The 22,373-nt window shown below is 48.6% G+C and overlaps 4 protein-coding genes across 4 annotated transcripts; 1 reads left to right on the forward strand and 3 right to left on the reverse strand.

Moving 5' to 3' along the window:
- Window positions 1–8,685: 8,685 nt before the first annotated feature.
- On the reverse strand, window positions 8,686–9,379 carry LOC149475575 (histone H2A). The gene has a single exon (XM_089712571.1). It carries the CDS (start codon window positions 9,348–9,350, stop codon window positions 8,976–8,978), a length of 375 nt encoding a protein of 124 aa, XP_089568697.1. The 5' UTR covers window positions 9,351–9,379; the 3' UTR covers window positions 8,686–8,975.
- A 1,476-nt stretch (window positions 9,380–10,855) lies between these two features.
- Window positions 10,856–11,808, reverse strand: LOC149475576 (uncharacterized). The gene has a single exon (XM_089713121.1). The coding sequence runs from the start codon at window positions 11,711–11,713 to the stop codon at window positions 10,883–10,885; it is 831 nt and encodes a 276-aa protein (XP_089569247.1). The 5' UTR covers window positions 11,714–11,808; the 3' UTR covers window positions 10,856–10,882.
- A 7,352-nt stretch (window positions 11,809–19,160) lies between these two features.
- LOC149475577 (histone H4) lies at window positions 19,161–19,811 on the forward strand. Its single transcript, XM_089712583.1, has one exon. It carries the CDS (start codon window positions 19,238–19,240, stop codon window positions 19,547–19,549), a length of 312 nt encoding a protein of 103 aa, XP_089568709.1. The 5' UTR covers window positions 19,161–19,237; the 3' UTR covers window positions 19,550–19,811.
- A 297-nt stretch (window positions 19,812–20,108) lies between these two features.
- Window positions 20,109–20,858, reverse strand: LOC149475578 (histone H3). The gene has a single exon (XM_089713197.1). The coding sequence runs from the start codon at window positions 20,748–20,750 to the stop codon at window positions 20,340–20,342; it is 411 nt and encodes a 136-aa protein (XP_089569323.1). The 5' UTR covers window positions 20,751–20,858; the 3' UTR covers window positions 20,109–20,339.
- Window positions 20,859–22,373: the final 1,515 nt, after the last annotated feature.

A 22,373-nucleotide genomic window follows, 5' to 3' on the forward strand; every position in this document is an offset into this window, starting at 1 on the left:
GTGCGCGGGCGGGCCGGCATGGGGCACTGTGGCGGTGTCGCTCCGAGGGGGCTGCGAGCGGGATTTTTTCCCGCGTCCCCCCCGTTTGCGTTTTGCGGGGGCGGCGGAGGCGGGGTTCGCCGCCGCCATGAGGCCGCTGGTGTGCGCTTCTCCGCGCGGCACCGGCTGGACGGGTGCGGGTGGCGCTACTGGCGCGCTGGGTCGAGCGGCCGGCGCGGTGCGCGGCTGCTGCTGTGCGTGGGTGGTGGTGGTGGTGCGCGCGATAGGGCCCGCCTTTTTATTGCGGGCCTCGCGCCGCATCACTGGGCACGAAGCGTGGTTGGCCGGGTGCGGCCCGTCACAGTTGGCGCACCGTGGGGGGGCGTCCGCGGGCCGATTGCAGTCAGCCGCGGTGTGCCCCTCCCCACAACGCACACAGGCAAGCGGCCTGTGGCAATTGTGGGAGGAGTGTCTAAACCCCTGACAGCGGTGGCATTGCGCCGGGCCCCGCTTTGAGCGCCACGCCTCGATGATTACCCCGGGCATGTGCATCAACTCGTTGACATCGTAGATGCCCGGGGTGAGATTCGGTGTTTTCCTTAGGATCGCAAGGAAGAGGCATCCAGGGCGCCCCTTCCTAGCGCGGATGGGCCGCGCGAACTCTGGGTCATACCCTAATTCGCGCAGCGCGGCAAGCAGCTCGTCTGGCTGCGTGTTATGCGGTAGCCCGCGGATCGCCACCTTTATGCTGCGCTCGGCTTCGGGGGAGTACGAGAACCAACTTATGTCGGTCCCCTCCCCCTCTATGCGGCGCAGGTATCGGTCGATTGCGCGGTACTCGGCTTCGTCTTTTGGGGTGAAGCGCACGCCCGTGCCATAGGCGCGCGCGCTCACCTGGTGTCCTATTATGTGGGTTAGCTCCCGCATGTGGGTCGCCCAGTTCGGGAACGACTCCACGATGATAGGCGGGAACCTTTTGGCAGCTGCGGCGCTAGTTGGCACTGCTGTGCGCGCGGGCGGCTGCGCGGGCTGCTGCGCGGGCGGCTGCGCGGGCGGCCGCGCGGGCGTAGTGCCGCGGTTTGCTGCTGGCGGCGGTTGTAGCCCGGAAGGGCCGGGCTGCGGCTCCTCGGCCGCTCCGACGTCGATGCGGCGGGGGCGGCGCGGGTCCCGCGGGTGGAGCGGTTTGCTCGAGGCGGCGCCTGCACTTACCGCGGCATAGGTGGCGGGTTGCGGTGCGGGCGCGATGGTAGTATCCATCGCAGTGGCGACGGCGGGGGCGGCGACGGTGAGGGCGGGAGTCTGGCAAGGCCGCTTGGCCTGTGCCGACTCGACCGGCTCCTCATCTTCGTCGCTGCTACTGATGAGGCGACGGCGCCGCGCTCGCGGCTTGCTAGGCGGGATCGGCACGGAGGCGAGCCTGTCTAACAGGACCTGCTCGTCCTCCGGCGATGGCTCCTCCCAACAGCCGGGCGGCATTCGCGCCAGGTCTCCTCTTCTCATTTCAATATATGACGCTAGCCATCCGCGCAGCTTATATGAAAGGAGGCCCGACTGCACGAACCGATCAATCATCGCCACGTCCGACAAATATGCGGTGCGCGGCGATGTAGTCTGGTTCGCGCCGGACTCGTCCTCAGCAGCGGCGGCGGGCCTGGGTGTCTCCCACAGCGGGGCGGGCTGCCAAAACGGGTGGGAGGGGCGTCCGGGAGCGGAGCTCGACCGGACTGCTCCATAGCGGTCTCTTCTCACGATGAAGCGCGGGCGCGATAATCGCGCGGATCGCGCGGGAGTCGCGTGCATTACTGCAGCGTCCTCCGTGTGGCCCTGAGAAGGGCCTTTACGGTCGAGTGCTTCGGCGAAGCACTGGGGCGTCCGTCAGTGCTGTCTCAACAGCTACGGCCGCATCACCGCCCTCTCCGCTTTTCGGCTTTCACCGTCAAACGGCAGACGGTGCTGCGGAACGTACCTGGGCTTCAACGAGCACGGGCGAACTCCTCAGTGGGGCGACTGACACTGACTTTACAAACACGAAAGAAGCGCAGTACGCACGAGGGAAACAGTAAGACACGAACACGACACAGTTGGTATAAGCACGGGCATATATCAAAAGGCGACGGACGTGGCCTTCCCAAAAACGAAGGGGCAAAATCAAACGGTATAGATCGCGCCACACGGCGTTACGGCCGTCGGTTAGTAATGCGAGCTAGCACTTTTGGTTATCGGCCAATAGCGTGGAGCGTAAGCGTCCCCTCCACACAGTGGGCGGTGAACATGCGGTGAATCATTCAGATGTTTACATTTGGCATTTTATTTTTTTTTACCCGACTACGGCAAAGCAAAAGGAGGGTTATGATTTTGACAGGCTATGTATGTATGTATGTTCATCTGTTCCCTCGTAACTTCTAAACTACTTATCAGAATTCGACAAATGACATATCATTAGAAGCGTCTTAATTGTCCGCTGGTTATAGGCTATATGGGGTTTCACAAAATTCCTCTAGCGGACAAAACATACAGCGTAAAAAAATAAAGTTAAGATAAATATGCCGTGTTTGGTATCATTTGAAAGCTTTTTACTTGCACATTTTGAATATATATATATATATCATATATATATAAAGCTACACTACCACTCACTGACTGACTCACTGACATCGGGTTTCTCGGAAACTACGGGGAAAGTTGGGGGAATTTCGACGTGATCGTGTAGAGGTGCTCCCAGTGACCACCGGAAAAATATAGCGATCTCGATCATCTTCGAAAACCGAGTGGACCCCTGGAGGTGCGCAAAAACGGTGATACCTCGAGGGGGGTTGTCTGAACAAAAAATGCTCGGAACTGGTGGCGATTACCAGGGGTGGTGGAAAAATGGCGATTTTCGCGAAAACAAGATGGCCGCCGTACTTTGCCAAAATCGCCGTTTATGAATCCTTACGTCTCAAATTTGGCACACGTGCTCTGTTCGAGCCAGCCAATCGATCGGTGCCCCGTTCGAGTGGCTCCGGGCCCCAGTTTCCAACTTCCATACAACGTAAAATCCAACGGCCCGCGGAAACGGTGCGAGTTGGGTGGGGGGTCCCGGAACTAAAAATGATCACCACCCTGGGACGCTACCAGGGAGCCGTAGTGGGACGCTCGATTTTGGAATTTTTCCATTTTTGGCGCAAACATAAAAACGTAAATTTAGACGAGGTGACGCATCGCAGAAACACACTCACACCACGTTCGTACTCGCCCAGCTCCCAGGATATCCAGAAAAATCCGATATCTTGAACTTTCTCACAGCCCGCGGAGACGGTCAACGGCCCGCGCAAACGGTAGCAGCTACATCTGGGGTACTCAAACTAAATGTGTAGTAGACCTCGAGCAATTACCACAGATAGTGAAAAAAATTCAAAATGGCGGAAAAAATGGCCGCCGCCATACAAATGCTAAAATGGCCATCGCTGGTCCGATCGCGCTGAAACTTGGCAAAGGGGCTTTAATCGAGCCGCATATTTAGTTGGCATACTCATAATCGAGTTTTCACTTCTGGTTTCCGAGTTTCATACAACGCGAAATTCGACGGCTCTCCGAAACGGCGCAAGATAGGTGGGGGGTGTAGAACTAAAAAATGATCAGAAACATGGGGCGCTACCAGGGCAATCGAGAAATTTCAAGTTGGACGAAATTTTTTTTTCAAAAATGGCCAATTTTTCAAAGCAAGATGGTGGCGCCGGTTACTTTACGATCGGTCTGAAAATTGATTTCTGTGCTCTAATCGGCCAGATTTACAAAACTGCATACTCAGAATTTCTCTCCGACCCTCGGTTTCCATTTTCCATACATCACGAAATTCAACGGCTCTCTGAACCGGTGTCAGGTAGGTCAGGGTCGCCGAAGTAAAAAATGCTTCAAAACCTGGTCCGCTTCCAGGCATATAAAAATTTTTGGTAAAAAGCGAATTTTTTTTTCGAAAATTTTGTATGGAAATTTCCATAGTAGGAAGGAATATAGCAACGGAAAAAGATGGCACCGCGGGCTGCTTGCTGCCCGCGCACCGCGCAACCTCGAAGGTCGACAGCCTCCCGGAGTAGAAAATATTTATTAACTTTTGAACTACCGCACGAGCCTAGCGAGCGAAGCGAGCGAATAGCGGCAGCGGCTGGCGTAAATATTCAAATAGGTAGCGAGGAGCGAAGCGACGAGCGAGTTAGGTTAACTTTTGAACTACCGCACTAGCCAAGCGAGCGAAGCGAGCAAGTCACGTCAGCGGCCTGCGTAAATATTCAAAGAAATAGCGAGGAGCGAAGCGACGAGCGAGTTAGGTTACTTTTGAACTACCGCACTAGCCAAGCGAGCGAAGCGAGCAAGTCACGTCTGCGGCCGGCGTAAATATTCAAAGAAGTAGCGAGGAGCGAAGCGACGAGCCAGTCAGGTTAACTTTTGAACTACCGCACTAGCCAAGCGAGCGAAGCGAGCAAGTCACGTCAGCGGCCGGCGTAAATACTCAAAGAAGTAGCGAGGAGCGAAGCGACGAGCGAGTTAGGTTACTTTTGAACTACCGCAATTACCAGGGGGGGTGGAAAAATGGGGATTTTCGCGAAAACAAGATGGCCGCCGTACTTTGCCAAAATCGCCGTTTATGAATCCTTACGTCTCAAATTTGGCACACGTGCTCTGTTCGAGCCGGCGAATCGATCGGTACCCCGTTCGAGTGGCTCCGGGCCCCCGTTTCCGACTTCCATACAACGTAAAATCCAACGGCCCGCGGAAACGGTGCGAGTTGGGTGGGGGGTCCGGGAACTAAAAATGATCACCACCCTGGGACGCTACCAGGGAGCCATAGTGGGTCGCTCGATTTTGGAATTTTTCCATTTTTGGCGCAAACATAAAAAGGTGCCTATAGCCGAGGTGGTGCAATGGAGAAACACACCAATGACGCATTCATACTCGCCCAGCTCCCAGGATATCCAGAAAAATATGAAACCCTGAACTTTCTCACAGCCCGCGAAGACGGTCAACGGCCCGCGCAAACGGTAGCAGCTACATCTGGGGTGCTCGAACTAAACTTGGAGTAGACCTCGAGCAATTACCACAGAAAGTGAAAAAAATTCAAAATGGCGGAAAAATGGCCGCCGCCATACAAATTTCTAAAACGGCCATCGCTGGTCCGATCGCGCTGAAACTTGGCACAGGGGCTTTAATCGAGCCGCACATTAAGTTGGCATACTCATAATCGAGTTTCCACCGCTGGTTTCCGAGTTTCATACAACGCAAAATTCGACGGCTCTCCGAAACGGCGCAAGATAGCTTGGGGGTGTAGAACTAAAAAATGATCAAGAAGATGGGGTGCTACCAGGGCAATCGAGAAATTTCAAATTGGACGCCATTTTTTTTTTCAAAAATGGCCAATTTTTCAAAGCAAGATGGTGACGCCGGTTACTTCACGATCGGTCTGAAAATTGACTTCTGTGCTCTGATCGGTCAGATTTACAAAACTGCATACTCAGAATTTCTCTCCGACCCCCGGTTTCCATTTTCCATACATCACGAAATTCAACGGCTCTCTGAACCGGTGGCACTTAGGTCGGGGTCGCCGAAGTAAAAAATGCTTCAAAACCTGGTCCGCTTCCAGGGATATAAGAAGTTTTGATAAAACGCGAAATTTTTTTTTTCGAAAATTTTGTATGGAAATTTCCATAGTAGGAAGGGTGATTGAATAGCAATGGCAAAAGATGGCGCCGCGGGCTGCTTGCTGCCCGCGCACCGCGCAACCTCGAAGGTCAACAGCCTTCCGAAGTAGAAAATATTTGAATAAGTAATTTATAAGCAGGTTCAACTGACTGGGGAATCGCTGTTAGCAGATACTTAATAACAAATGGATAGGGAATTGTAATGCATTTTCAAATGACTGAAGATAACTGCCCTGGGACGCGCCGCGGGCTGCTTGCTGCCCGCGCACCACGCAACTTCAGTGGAAGATGGCCTCCCGGAGTAGAAAAAAAACTTGAATTGGGAATTTATAAGCATTTCAAACTGACTGTAGAATCGCTGTTAGCAGATGTAAGAAATGGACAGGAAATTCGAATGCATTTTCAAATGACTGAAGATTTCTGCCCTGGGATGAGCCGCGAGCTGCTTGCAGCTCGCGCACCACTCACTCTCAAAGGTGGACAGCCCCCCGGAATAGAAAATATTTGAATGAGAAATTTATAAGCACTTCCGATTGACTGTGGAATCGCTGTTAGCAGATAATAACAAATTGACGGGGAATTTTAATGCATAATGAATTCGATTTTAATCGACGCTACTAAATTATTTATTTATTTATTTATTTTAAGACTGAAGTTTTCAATATGTTTTATACATCTTCACACATATTAAACTGAATTCGCAAGGGTGATATTACAGTTAATCTGTTTTTGTTAAGAAGTTATTTAAAGCTTATATTTCTTTGTTAATTTATGTATGTTATTTTAATTTAGTTAAGTTTATTTTTTGTTTCATTGTATCTCTGTCGCATTGGGCATTGTCCTGTAATGGCATGTGATGTTTTTTAAATAAATAAATAAATATTTTATTGAGTGAATAAGCCAATCGTTCACGCTTTATAAGCGTAGGACTTACACCAATAGTAGCACACTACTCTCTGTTTTTGTATCGAAAATAGCGTATTTTTGTATTGCGAATAATGTAGTTCTTGAATTGCAAGTAAGGTAAATAGCATAACTAAATATTATGTAGTAATTAAGTAGGTATATTAAATCGTTTTTATTTTTTACTTTTCCGTTTTTGAAGTCGGTTTTTTTAACGTAGTTATTTTTATTTAATACTTTTTAGTGTATTTTTCATCACGAATCAATGATTTTTTATCATTGACTGTAGATTGTAGAATCTCTGTTAGCATATAGTAACAAATGGACAGGAAATTCGAATGCATTTTCAAGTGACTGAAGATTTCTGCCCCGGGATGAGACGCACCCGCACCTTCGAAAGTGGACAGCCCCCCAGAGCAGAAAATATTTGAATTGGGAATTTATAAGCACCTCCGATTGACTGTGGAATCGCTGTTAGCAGATAATAACAAATTGGCGGGGAATTTTAATGCATTTTCAAATGACTGAAGATTTCTGCTCTGTGATGCTTCGCGGGCTGCTTGCAGCCCGTGCACCACGCTCCCTCGAAGGTAGACAGCCTCCCTGAGTGGAAAATACTTGAATGGGAAATTCATAAGCATTACCAACTGACTGTAGAATCGCTGTTAGGAGATATAACAAATGGACAGGAAATTCGAATGCATTTTTAAATGACTGCCCTATTGCTTCAACCCAGGGGAGAAAGGGGCTCGCGGGCTGCTTGCAGCCCGCGCACCACGCACCCTCGAAGGTCGACAGCATTCCAGAATAGAAAATATTTGAATTGGGAATTTATAAGCACTTTCGATTGACTGTGGAATCGCTGTTTGCAAATAATAACAAATTGACGGGGAATTTTGATACATTTTCAAATGACTGCCCTATTGCTTCAACCCAGGGGCAAAAGGGGCTCGCGGGCTGCTTGCAGCCCGCGCACAACGCACCAGCTAGTATATATATATATACCTATATATATTACTAGCATTTGCTTGTGACTTTACCTGTATTCATGGGCTGATTGCATATAATTCACATCTTTTCGTTCATAGCTTCTTTATTAGTTCATCAATTTAACTTTTGTTTTATACTTTTTCAGCGTCGTTTTTTGTCGTAGTTGGGTTTTAGTTGTTTTACTTTTTATCTTGTTTAAATCACATAAGGCTGAGGTAAAATAACAGTACAGACTACAGTCGAATTGGGAATCATCAAGGAGGGTTTTATTTTAAAATATCTTAATTAAAGATAATATATGAAACCTTATTTGTGTTAAACTTTTTTATTTTTTTAATTGACACCAATAAATCAAACTGACGATGTCTGTCAAAATAAATATAATATTGATTCAAAGATAGTACATGAAATCGCATCGCGTTGTTATATTAATTAATATAATAAAATGGTTGTGAGTGAAAAAAAATTATGTAACATGTATAAAAATATCGAGCCAAATCATGATGGTATATAATTTATTATGAATTTGTTTTTAGGATAACCACAAAAATGTGCATGTGCACACACAAATTAAGCATCGTCTTTATTTATGGAAAGCATAATATGGAAACATAAAAACATATACAGTCGTCTCCAAAACCGAGAAAATTGAAAGGCAGGCAGCATTGAAAGGTATGGTAATATTCCATCAATTGTTTGTTGTTATCCATACTATAATATATAATAGGACAGCGCTAGTCGTCCGCTAAACGGGTGAATAAAATAAATTAGTCGTCCGATTACCGGATGAATAAAATCAAAAATTGAATCGTCCGATAACATCTATTTATCTATATAGTTAGGTTATCGGGGTTTCTTTAGAGAACTGCCGCACGTATTATAGGTTTTTTGTGGGGGGGGGGGGGGGGGGGGAAGGAGGGCACACGTAGGTCGACGATTAAATTATTTTATTCATCCGGTAATCGGACGACAAATTTATTTTATTCATCCGTTTAGCGGACGACTAGACACTTCGTATATAATATAATATTATAAATGCGAAAGTAACTCTGTCTGTCTGTCTGTCTGTTACTTGCGCAATCATCTAGAAAACACAATATAGGTATTGTCCTCTGCAAAAAGGAGAAATAGTCCAGTATCAAGTAAAAGGCTATATTATAATATAATATTAAATGCTGGTGAAACCGCGGAGCGCAGCTAGTTTAATATACATAGATTAATATTATTCATGTTCTGGTACGTGTCAAATGGTAAACGATCACTGAAGAGATGAGAGTTTAGGCTGCTAGAAACTCTTATCTATCGTTGTTGTCAAGACATATATTGCGGCCCTGAAAAGGGCCTTTTGAACAATTCATAATAATATTATGATGAACATACATAAAAATATGTAATTGTAGCGTTATTGGTAAATGCAATGCAATCCAATTAGGCCTTCTTCTCCGTCTTCTTGGGCAGCAGCACAGCCTGAATGTTAGGCAATACACCGCCCTGTGCTATGGTCACGCCGGAGAGGAGCTTGTTCAGCTCTTCGTCGTTGCGTATGGCCAATTGCAGATGTCTCGGAATAATTCTAGTCTTCTTGTTGTCGCGCGCCGCGTTGCCGGCCAACTCGAGAACTTCAGCCGCCAGGTACTCCATCACGGCCGCCAGGTAGACCGGGGCACCGGCGCCCACGCGCTCCGCGTAATTGCCCTTCCTGAGCAATCTGTGAATACGGCCGACGGGGAACTGCAGACCGGCACGGTTGGAACGTGACTTTGCCTTCCCCTTCACTTTACCGCCTTTACCGCGTCCAGACATTATTTACTGTTTTCTTTGATAATATTATAATAAACGAAAAAACTGATACGTACAACGATACGCGCCGATCACTAAAGTATGTTTTTTTTTTAAGACACCATCTGATTTAATATATAACGGCTACGCGTCCTAGTGATTGCGGTGGGCATGACGCCGTGAAATGCGAGCGAACACAAACGACGAGCGATGCGCAGTGAACACGACCGTGTCAAATAATAATAATTTATATTGTTATGTACATATTTTATTTATATTTTTATTTAAGCGAGGCTTCATCTCTTAACATACATGCAAAATGATATTTTTTTTTTTTTGATTCAGTGTACAGCATCCCCAAATATTATTATCTTCTTCTTCTTCTTTCTTCTTCTTCTTCTTATATATAAAAATGAATCGCAACATGTGTTGGTAAGCGCATAACTCGAGAACGGCTGAACCGATTTCGATAATTCTTTTTTTATTATATTCCTTGAAGTACGAGGATGGTTCTTACGTAGAGAAAACGTAAACATGTACCACGGGCGAAGCCGGGGCGGACCGCTAGTTACTCATAATAATAATGATTAGTACGTACGTCACAATCTATGACGATGTCGAAAAGACTTGTATCTGTACCGTGGTTGATTGTTTTTAAAGTAACTTGTCAGGTGACAGAAACAGACTGTGTTGTCTAGACAACCATCAATAATTATTAATAATTATTCATACCAGTATGTATAGATTTTAGAGAGTAGGTATTTAGTAAGTTTCGGTAAAATGTACTATCGGGAGTCGGGCGTCGGGCGGGCGGTCGGTCGGGCGGCGTGCGCTGGTGTGGGGCGGGCGGGCGGTGTCTGTGTCTGTGTCTGTGTCTGTGTCTGTGTGGTAGCGTGTTGCAGTGTGCGATGAATAGTTACATAATATTTTATTTTGCAAGTTGAAGGTAAAAAGTAACGTGTGTGTTTACCGTACGTATTACGTAGGTATATTTTGATGTTTTTTTATTTATTCCTTAATTCATTGCGCGTCGACGGAGCCCCGCTTCGCGGGGCTCCTATTTCTGTGTAGTTTTTTTTTAAGAAACCTAACCTAACCTAACCTAACCTAAACCTAAACCTAAACCTAACCTAACGTAAAGCTGTAGATTAGTTAGTAGTAGATTTGATTTTCTTGTTGTTATTATATTGTGCATGCATGTTGCTAGTTGCTACTATAATATATTATGATGTTACATAACTATTATGTAATTTGTAAAATTGTAATAATTGTAGTTTTATTGTGTAGGTACCTACAAGTTGCTTGTTCGTCCTCGCAAATTGGAAGGAAACGTTAACGTTCGTAGTGAGTGCGCATTCGAAAATATATGTTAGCCCTGAGAAGGGCTTTTTGGCGATAGATATATATAATATGTACATCTATTTTGCTGAGACTTGTGCCCGATGCACTCGCCGTCGCCGCTGCACTGCATAACCAGTTCCAACCTTAACCTTCCTCGAAGTCGAATTAGGTTGCGCTTGCGCTTGCGATTGATCGATTGCACGCACACCACACGTTCACTTCTTGGACGCGGCCGAGGCTTTCTTGGCGGTGGCCGCTTTGGATTTTGGCGTTGCCGCTTTCTTCGGTTTCGGTGCCTTCGGCTTCTTCGTCGGCGGTTTGGCACTCCTCTTAGCCTTCGGCGCGGCGGCCGACGCTGCTGCGGCGGGTTTTGCGGCCGCCTTGCCCGCAGCCGGCGCCTTCTTGGCGGCCGCGGCGGGCTTCTTTCTGCCTGCAGCTACTTTCTTGTCTTTCACCGCTGACGCTTTCGACTTGGACGGCGAGGACGACGAGTCTGCGGCCGCTGCTGCGGCGGCGGCTGCCGCCGCCTTCTTGGACCTGCTGCCTGCGTTGACGGCCGTCTTTTTGGCGGCCGCTTGCGCCTTGCCACCGCCGCCAGATTTGCGCACCTTGACGGCCGCCGCCGCTCCGGAGCCCTTGCCGGCGGCTCCGCTCGACGGAGAGGTCTTCTTCTTGGCCGCGGAGGACTTTGACTCCAGTTTGAACGAGCCAGATGCGCCCTTGCCCTTCGTCTGAACGAGCGTGCCGGATTCGACGGCGCCCTTGAGATATCTCCTAATGAACGGCGCCAGTTTATCCGCGTCCACCTTGTACGTGGCCGATATGTACTTCTTGATCGCCTGCAGGGAAGAGCCGCTACGCTCTTTGAGATCGCTGATAGCAGTGTTCACCATTTCCGACGTCTTCGGGTGCGCCAATCTTGCTTTGGCCGCTTTCTTGGCTCCTCCCGACGCCGCTGCTGCTGCTGCTGCTGCTGCTTTGGGCGCTTTCTTCGCGGGCGTCGACGCTGGTGCCGGAGTTTCAGTTTCGACTGCGGTGTCTGCCATTTTTGTTAATTAAAATTCAACTTTACGTCGACAATAGTATGTAATAATAATTAGTATATATAAGTGGTAGTAGGTTTCACTGTATTCGACGTACGGTGTCGCTAGTGTAGGAATCGACTGGACGGTTTACCTCACGGGGAACCGTGCAATCGAGATACGTTTTCTCGCGGTCGCGCTTGAAACTTTTCACTAACATGCCTCCGTTCGAACGTATATTTTACGTGAAATTAACGTTTAAAAGTATACGTTTCACATGTCTCTCGTCCCTTTTGAGATCGGCCCTCGTAGTGTGCAAGCCCGCGCGACGCTCGAGGAGCGCATCGATAGCGATGGACGTTTAAATTTTGCCAAGGGCTATCCGCGTGCGCGGTGTCAACTTTAAAATTATCATTTCACCTGTAATTAAACCGATTGTCGTTTCGAAAAAGGCTCTCTCAATACACTGATATACAGACGTTAAGGTGAAACTATTCGTAATCGCCATATAATATGTTTGCGACGGTTTTTAGGGGGATGAATGTGACCTGTTGTAGAACAGCATAACGCAAACGACGACCGCGCGGCCGGCTACACACACAGTTCGGCGATCGGTCGAATATGTTTAACGTCCTTTAAATACAAAAATAATAACAATACGAATGTGCCACAATAACGAAATGACAATATTATAAATAAATGTCACATATTTGTCACAATATTATATTCACAGTCACAGGTACTAACAGCTAGTAGGTACATAGTACGCACACCACACCGCAACGCCCGCACGTTTTAATATTGTCAAAATATTATATAGGCCGCGCGAGAACGAGACTACGATTCACAATTGCGTATTTATTATAATATTATTATTGTGTTAACTTAATATCGTCGCATAATAACGCATAATAAGCAATACCTAAATAATAGACAGAGGAGTAGTAACAATATTATGACGAATCGATAATAACACGAATGTAGGTAGTTAATTAATAGTTTATTATTTACCTAATCATTAAGTTACTTATACCTATATCATCATCATCAACTGCAATTACAATTAATTCAATAGCGACAATGACGTATCCATGTTTTGATGAATTATTATTGTCGTACCGTTGTAGATTCCTTAAATCTTCGTAATGCACCTGAGCGCAGTAAACATCGATTAAAGTGAAGCATTCGATTCTAGATGTCAGATTTCGATTTTTAGAGTAACGTCTCTGGTATTTATTATGTTTAGAATGGTTTATCAGTAAAATAAAATGAAATCTTAAAAAAAAATTACTTTTATCGGTCATTATTATTATAATTAATATTATGTACCTAGTCGTAATTGAAAAAAGTTAAGCAAATGTGCAGTTCTAACAAAACGAAATATCTTGTTATTCTATGTCGTCGTTACTAGGTTACGTTGTTGAATTTTGTTGAACTGTCAAATGTTGCCTATTTTAAAATGGCTCTACTATACTTAATAACTACGAGGGATCTATATTTATAGATAGAGAGTTGGTTAATAATAATTACTTATTTAATTTGCTGTGTCGATTTTTATTTTTTTTTTTTTCAACAGGATAAAACCTATCCTATGTGTTAATCCAAGTTCATTGTAATCAGTTCAGTAATATTTGCGTGAAATAGTAACATTTATAATATTAGAAGGATAATGATAACAACACAAGTAAGTTAATTAAGTAATGACGATATATTATATACATTTCAAAAAATTTCAAGCTACTTATTTATATAATAATTCAAAAAAAAATTACATTAATATGAAATTTGACACATGCCATACCTACCCTGTTAATGTCTAGTGTAAATGTGATAGTATTTTTATTTTTTATTCCTCCGTATGTATGACGTCATCATCACATTTATCGTTATTTTTTTTTTATTTAATTTCTCTTAAAATATGCGATTAAAAAATGAAATGTTGTCAATTGTTGTGATTGAGTTATTATTATTATTATTCAAAGATTATTAACGCAGTCCCTCGATATGCACGATATATCTATCCGTCTCCGTCGCGCGTCGAGGGCGAGCCGAGCGAAACGCGTGTATAATGTGTGTGTATAAAAGTCCGACATGAAATGGCGCGGAGCGCAGGCTTACCGGGTTTGGCACTCGAGCTGAGCACTCGTGCTTAGCAAGAGCGCCCTACCTGCCGTCTATTGTTCTCCGTAGAGACGGGGGACCGCTACCTGAGATTCGCCGAAAGGCAAATTCCGGGAAGTGACCCGCGCCTTTGTTGTGAACAATAGCGATCGATAAGCGACCGGTCCCACCCCGCCTGCTCAGGTAGTTTACTACCTGGTCAGTCGCGGTGCAACCGCAGCTGCACTCGCAGCGTACAACTAATTCTTGTTTCTCGACGCGCCAGTCGCGGTTTCTCCGTTGCCCACCTAACGGTGTCAAACGGGCTTCGGAGAAATTAACACCATCCGGTGGAAGTATCTGTGGGGCGCAGATACCGCACGTTTGTATAAACGGCGTACAGCCTCACCGCTTCGGGAGCTTTTCGGTGACTGTGAGTCCGGGGTCCTCTTAGTAGGCACTGCCACGGCGGGCAGGTACTCCAACTGCTCGCTAGCGCCCGGACTCGGCCGAAAACTACTCCTGACGGGTCCACGTCACGCTTTCGCAGGGGGTCACTCCAAGACCTCTGTGAACTGTTAGGTAGTGACAACCTCACCCCGCTATCACCAGCGGGACGCACCAAACACACCACACACACATACATACGTGTAGGCACACAACCCCCCCCCCGCCCGGAAGCGGGGAGGGCCGCTAGGACGACAATTAGGAAAAATTAAAAACCGTTAGGATGTCCGATTCGTTGGAGGACCTAGATATAAAAGCCTTTATGGCTTTCTTAGTCAGGGAGAACCCGGAGGTGCTGGATGCATTTAAAGCACACAGCGCCGCCGGGGCTCAAAAACTTGCCGCGCCCGTTGCGCAACCGTTAAGGGACTCTCCTGAGTCCCCACCGCTGTCCCCAGTGGCAGTCGAAGCGGGGTTCGAAGCCCCGACCGTTATGGAGTGCGAGAGCGCTCCAGAGTCGATAGCTTCGGAGGCGGAGTCCTCAAATTCGTCAGACGGCTTCGAAACCGTCACAAATAAAAAGAGACGCAAACTAAAAAATGCTGCTCCGCCCGCCAAACGGAACGCGACCGTTCGCGATTCCGCGCGCGCCGAATCTAGCCGTGCGCCCCCCGCCCCTCAGGCATCCGCCCCTCAGGCACCCGAAGGCCCGACCGCGGGCAACGCCGCGACGCGTAAACCGCCCTCCCCTCCCCCCGTCTATGTGAGGGATAAGTCCGCGTGGCTGAAGATCTCAGCCTTTTTAGATAGTGAAGGAATCTCCTTCAAAGCTCGTCCAACTAAGGACAACATTCGAGTTCAGTTATTAACGTCTACCCATCACAGGGTTTTCACTTCATATTTAAGAGACCAAAACATAGGCGGTCATTCGTTCCCCCTTCCGGAGGAACGCTCTTTAAGAGTCGTTATAAAAGGGATCCCCAAAGAGATCTCTGCCGATCAAGTCTTCAATGACTTGAAAGACCAAGGTTTCCCTGTGCAGGAGTGCTTCCGCATGCACAATAGAATCACTAAAGCACCATATGACATGGTCCTCGCGGTCCTAGATCGTACCCCGAAGGGTAAAGACATTTTTAAAATGCGGCATTGCTGCAAACTCTCAGGGCTCAAGGTGGAAACACCCGACTCCCACAGCTATATTAGACAGTGTCATCGCTGTCAACTTTACGGGCACTCTGCTCGTAACTGTTTTTCGCGGCCTCGCTGCGTCAAATGTTTAGGCGACCACGGCACGGAGGATTGCACGAGGTCCAAAGATTTGCCTAATGAGGATCCACCGTCCTGCGTACTATGTGAGACTTCGGGTCACCCCGCGAACTACCGGGGTTGCCCGAAGGCTCCCAAACACAGGGCGGGGGGTCGCCAGAAGGCGAACAAACCTCGCGGGATCGCCCGCGCCGGGGCTCAACCCCCACAACCAAAGCCGGTCTTTATACCGGCTCCACCTCCCAAGACAAACGCTTGGACGAAACCTCCGTCACTAGTGACGCAGGCCCAGTCGAGCGTGGCGGTGCCGCCTTCAGCGGCTCCCGCTATACATATAGCACCGAAGCCCTCAGCTAAAGTGCACACACCCGAATTAGACTTGCCTGACGAGTCTATCGCAAACCTCGTTTACTTAATGAATTATATTCACGAAATCAACTTTGATGAGGTAAATCTAGTTGCAAACCAACTTAGGAATGCCAAAAGCGGCCTAGAGAGAATTCATATATTAGCAGCTCATAGGGAGTTGGTAATAAAACTCAACAAGACTCCCTAATGGCTACCACAAGTAGAATTAAACCTAGAGCGATCTCCGTAGTTACTTTTAACGCGGACGGCCTTCTCAAACAGACTAACCTAGTTAGGGACTTTGTCACTAGACGGCGCGTCGATGTGCTAGTAATGCAAGAGACATTCCTTAAGCCTTTTAACCGCAATCCGCGAATCGCCAACTACATGTTGGTGCGTAACGACCGCGTAAACAGCCCCTTAGGCGGCACCCTTATATATTACAGAAGGGCCTTGCACTGCACGCCCATCGACACGCCGCCTCTAATTAACTTAGAAGCCACAGTGATCAAGGTGTCTATGACCGGTCATCAACCCGTCATAATCGCCTCGGTCTATCTCTCACCGTCAAAGGCAATCTTGGAGAGCGATCTCAGAGCCTTGCTTGCACTGGGCGACTCGGTCATTCTGGCCGGCGACCTCAACTGCAAGCACTGGAACTGGAATAGCTCCTACGAGAATGCCAATGGCAAACGACTAGACCGACTGACTGACCTACTTAACGTCACGATTGTAGGCCCCTTAGAACCGACTCACTTTCCGAAGAACACGGGACACAGACAGGACGTGCTCGATGTGGCGGTGATGCGGAACGTGACGCTACAGTTGCGCTCCGTTGAAACGTTGCACGAGCTCGACTCTGATCACAGGCCCGTGTTGTTCGAACTGGGTCCCCCCGATAGCACCACCGTAGAGTACATGACGAAGGTAGACTGGCGAAAGTTGCACGAGGCCTTACAGCCCGTCGACTCGCCAGAGCTGGAGTCTGTACCTGACAAAATCGACACGGTCGTAGAGGCGCTCGACGCGGTCTCCTCGGTCACCAGCCACATTCAATCCAAGATTGAATACGCGTCCCGGCGGGTCCCCGTTGGCCTCGGCCACCGGTTGGATCTGCCCCCGGACGTACGAAGGCTGGTGGGCGATAAGAACGCGGCGACGCGCGCCTACGACCGAGCACCGACAGACGAAAACCGTAGAATACTTCGTTCCTTACAGAGAGAGGTAAGAGAGCGAATTCACGAATTACGCAACGAGCGGTGGGACTCTTTACTTAGCGATCTCTCTCCCTCGCACACTGCCTACTGGCGGCTTGCGAGGACTCTCAAATCTGATGGCATTGCCGCCACGCCACCGCTCATTCGCCCTGACCAACCTCCCGCTTTTGACGATTTTGAGAAGGCCGAATGCTTAGCTGACAGTTTAGAGGAACAATGTTCCCCCAGTCTCGACTTGACCGACTCGACTCACATTAACGTAGTTAATCAAGAGATCGCACGTTTTTCTGAAACCCCTCGTATCGATGCCGAGCCCTTGTCACCAACGACGGCCACCGAAGTAAAATCACTTATCAAGTCACTTGCCAATAGGAAGTCCCCAGGCGGAGACTCTATTCCCAATAGAGCTCTAAAAAGCCTGCCGCCCGCCCTTATCGCTCTCCTAGTAGCCACCTTTAATTGTCTCCTGGCCAATTGTACCTTCCCCGCTAAGTGGAAGGAAGCAATTGTGATCGGGATCCACAAACCGGGCAAACCCCGGAACGTGGCATCTAGTTACCGTCCCATCAGTCTCCTCAGCTCTCTGGGGAAAATCTATGAGAGAATCATCTCTAAACGCCTCTGGGACGCAGTCATTGCCAAAAAGCTGCTCCCGGACGAACAGTTCGGTTTTAGGCGAGCTCACTCATGTCCTCACCAAGTACACCGCATCACGGAGTACATTCTCGCGGGCCTCACCCGCCTCACACCCCACAGAACGGGAGCGGTCTTCTTTGACGTAGCGAAGGCGTTCGACAAGGTCTGGCACAACGGTTTGATTTACAAACTGTACACTCTCGGCGTGCCAGACAGTCTCGTGTTCATCATACGAGACTACTTGTCTAACCGGTCCTTCCGCTACAGACTAGACGGCACGCTCTCGTCTTCACGTCCCATCCAGGCCGGAGTCCCTCAGGGCTCCGTCTTGTCGCCCCTCCTATTCGCGCTATACACTAGCGACATCCCTAAGCACGATAAAGTGCAACTATCCCTCTTCGCGGACGACACGGCACTCTACGTGTCGAGTCCATACCGCAAAAGAATAACTCCACTCCTACAATCCGCGACCGATGCACTAGGCAAATGGTTTCGCAAATGGGGTATCACTGTGAACCCCGACAAGAGCGCCGCCGTGCTCTTCAGGCGCGGCGGCCCCGAGGCCATAGATAGTGTCAAACTCTATGGCCAAGTCATTCCGTGGCAAAAGCACACCAAATTCTTAGGCGTCACTCTAGACGCACACATGTCATTTAAAGCCCACATTAAGGCAGTCCGTAAGAAAGCCAGCTATGTTCTTAGCCGGCTCTATTACCTTATAAACAGTCGCAGTAAAATGTCCCTTAGACATAAGGTGACACTTTACAAAACGGTGGTCCGTCCTATCCTCACTTATAGTAGTGTAGTTTTCGCGCATTGCGCTCCCAGCTCCATACACAAGCTCCAGACGATTCAGTCGCGGTTCATGAGAACGGCGACTGGAGCGCCCTGGTTCGTGCGTAACGTGGACCTACATAGGGACCTAGAACTCCCCACCATAGCCCAATGGATGAAGCAAGCGTCTAAGCGCTACTTCGACAAGGCTAAAAACCACCCCAACCCATTGGTGACAAAGGCCATCGCATACGTCGCGAATCCCGATCCCACTCGTCGTCGCAGGCGGCCGAGACACGTCTTGGACGACTCCGACGACGACATTACCAAAGCCAACGCACGGCTAGACTCGGCGATTGAAGCCCAACGTCGAACCAACCGCGACACCGCACACACCACAGCAGAAAGCGTACACCGTCTTCGCCGGCGAAGACGAGGTCCCTTGTTCCGCGTTCCCGCGCCCACCCGGGTGAGCGCCCGTCCGATTAGGGCCCTTCTGGCCTCCTCCACTCAAGCGACAGCTCAAGCCGAGGTTCGTGGTCCCCGTCAAGGGGGGACGCCCTTGTGCATGTCGCTACCAGGGTGAACCTTCAGTTCACCCCCGCGTCCGCGTTAAAATGTAGAAGCCCTTCTGGCTAACATTGAGAGACACCACACAAAAAAAAAAAAAAAAAAAAAAAAAGGCGCGGAGCGCACAAGCTTTCGGGCACGCAGCGAGTAAGCAAGTAAACGAGTAGAATAACGCAAGACAGTCGGCGATATGACAGGCCGCGGTAAAGGAGGCAAGGGGCTCGGAAAAGGTGGCGCTAAGCGGCACAGGAAGGTGCTCCGTGACAACATCCAGGGTATCACGAAGCCCGCGATCCGTCGTCTCGCTCGCAGGGGTGGCGTCAAGCGTATATCCGGTTTGATATACGAAGAGACGCGCGGCGTTCTCAAGGTATTCCTTGAGAACGTGATCCGTGACGCCGTCACTTACACCGAGCACGCAAAGAGGAAGACCGTCACCGCAATGGACGTCGTGTACGCGCTGAAACGTCAGGGACGTACCCTCTACGGATTCGGCGGTTAATTAATTGTGTTACTTCAAAGATCGTCCGTCCGTTCGTACGTACGTCAATAATTATTCCATGCAATCGATTCGGCGTTTTAATAATTATTATTCTTGGTACGAATAAAGATGGGCGTACGACCACCACGGCGATGATTTTGAAACAAACAAATTAACAACAAAAAGGCCCTTTTCAGGGCCGCATACGATTCATTAATTCCACAATATTATATATTATTGTATTATGGATATGTTTCCCCACGCGCGCAAAACTACAACACTCACTATCATTTCACTTGTACTCTATTATCTCTCTATTATTATGTGTGCTAAATTTCATTGTAATCGGTTCAACACATAGGTACATACATACATACGTCCATCCATCAACAACTTTTGCATTTATAATATTAAATAAAACTATTTCATTAGAAGAATTTAAAGTTAATGGCTACTGAATGATTACATTACTAAAATCTAAAATTCATCAGGTAGGTAAGTTTTCTGTTTATAATAGTAATATAATAATATTAATACATTTTATCATTCTCATAACAATATTATCATTATATTATTAGATATTTCGTTGTATGTTTCCGTTACTGCACAGTGGAAAACGTTTATAGTTAGGTTAGGTACCTACTATTAAAATGAATCACGTGCGGCCCTGAAAAGGGCCTTTTTTTTTAACATTCGATGTCCGATGACGTGTCCTCTGTGCTATGTCATGTTATGTTATGTTATTTCATATTGAAACCACACACCACACGACACGACACGAGACACGAACAATGCAAACAACAAACGGATCTTAGGCGCGTTCACCACGGATACGGCGGGCCAATTGAATGTCCTTTGGCATAATGGTCACTCTCTTAGCGTGTATAGCGCACAGATTGGTGTCTTCAAATAGACCTACGAGGTACGCTTCGCTCGCCTCCTGCAGGGCCATGACGGCCGAGCTCTGGAAGCGGAGGTCGGTCTTGAAGTCCTGCGCTATCTCACGGACGAGACGTTGGAACGGCAACTTGCGGATCAGTAGCTCAGTGCTCTTCTGGTAGCGACGAATCTCACGCAGAGCAACCGTGCCGGGCCTGTAGCGATGGGGCTTCTTCACGCCACCGGTTGCGGGCGCACTCTTGCGGGCCGCTTTGGTGGCGAGCTGCTTCCTCGGCGCCTTTCCACCGGTGGACTTGCGAGCGGTCTGCTTTGTGCGAGCCATTGTGACCGGGGGGCTTGTTCGAAATTCGAATTCACTATATTTATTATAGAGAAATAAAACAACAAATACGACCGCACGGAGAAGTGGTTGCGCTTCGAATGAATACGAAAACGCTTTTTTTTTTTTTTTTTTTTGTGTGGTGTCTCTCAATGTTAGCCAGAAGGGCTTCTACATTTTAACGCGGACGCGGGGGTGAACTGAAGGTTCACCCTGGTAGCGACATGCACAAGGGCGTCCCCCCTTGACGGGGACCACGAACCTCGGCTTGAGCTGTCGCTTGAGTGGAGGAGGCCAGAAGGGCCCTAATCGGACGGGCGCTCACCCGGGTGGGCGCGGGAACGCGGAACAAGGGACCTCGTCTTCGCCGGCGAAGACGGTGTACGCTTTCTGCTGTGGTGTGTGCGGTGTCGCGGTTGGTTCGACGTTGGGCTTCAATCGCCGAGTCTAGCCGTGCGTTGGCTTTGGTAATGTCGTCGTCGGAGTCGTCCAAGACGTGTCTCGGCCGCCTGCGACGACGAGTGGGATCGGGATTCGCGACGTATGCGATGGCCTTTGTCACCAATGGGTTGGGGTGGTTTTTAGCCTTGTCGAAGTAGCGCTTAGACGCTTGCTTCATCCATTGGGCTATGGTGGGGAGTTCTAGGTCCCTATGTAGGTCCACGTTACGCACGAACCAGGGCGCTCCAGTCGCCGTTCTCATGAACCGCGACTGAATCGTCTGGAGCTTGTGTATGGAGCTGGGAGCGCAATGCGCGAAAACTACACTACTATAAGTGAGGATAGGACGGACCACCGTTTTGTAAAGTGTCACCTTATGTCTAAGGGACATTTTACTGCGACTGTTTATAAGGTAATAGAGCCGGCTAAGAACATAGCTGGCTTTCTTACGGACTGCCTTAATGTGGGCTTTAAATGACATGTGTGCGTCTAGAGTGACGCCTAAGAATTTGGTGTGCTTTTGCCACGGAATGACTTGGCCATAGAGTTTGACACTATCTATGGCCTCGGGGCCGCCGCGCCTGAAGAGCACGGCGGCGCTCTTGTCGGGGTTCACAGTGATACCCCATTTGCGAAACCATTTGCCTAGTGCATCGGTCGCGGATTGTAGGAGTGGAGTTATTCTTTTGCGGTATGGACTCGACACGTAGAGTGCCGTGTCGTCCGCGAAGAGGGATAGTTGCACTTTATCGTGCTTAGGGATGTCGCTAGTGTATAGCGCGAATAGGAGGGGCGACAAGACGGAGCCCTGAGGGACTCCGGCCTGGATGGGACGTGAAGACGAGAGCGTGCCGTCTAGTCTGTAGCGGAAGGACCGGTTAGACAAGTAGTCTCGTATGATGAACACGAGACTGTCTGGCACGCCGAGAGTGTACAGTTTGTAAATCAAACCGTTGTGCCAGACCTTGTCGAACGCCTTCGCTACGTCAAAGAAGACCGCTCCCGTTCTGTGGGGTGTGAGGCGGGTGAGGCCCGCGAGAATGTACTCCGTGATGCGGTGTACTTGGTGAGGACATGAGTGAGCTCGCCTAAAACCGAACTGTTCGTCCGGGAGCAGCTTTTTGGCAATGACTGCGTCCCAGAGGCGTTTAGAGATGATTCTCTCATAGATTTTCCCCAGAGAGC

Source organism: Colias philodice, chromosome 29, assembly GCF_061535455.1.
Source record: "Colias philodice isolate Cphi_HAF_F1 chromosome 29, ilColPhil1 Martin Lab GWU primary, whole genome shotgun sequence".
Classification (NCBI taxonomy): domain Eukaryota; kingdom Metazoa; phylum Arthropoda; class Insecta; order Lepidoptera; family Pieridae; genus Colias; species Colias philodice.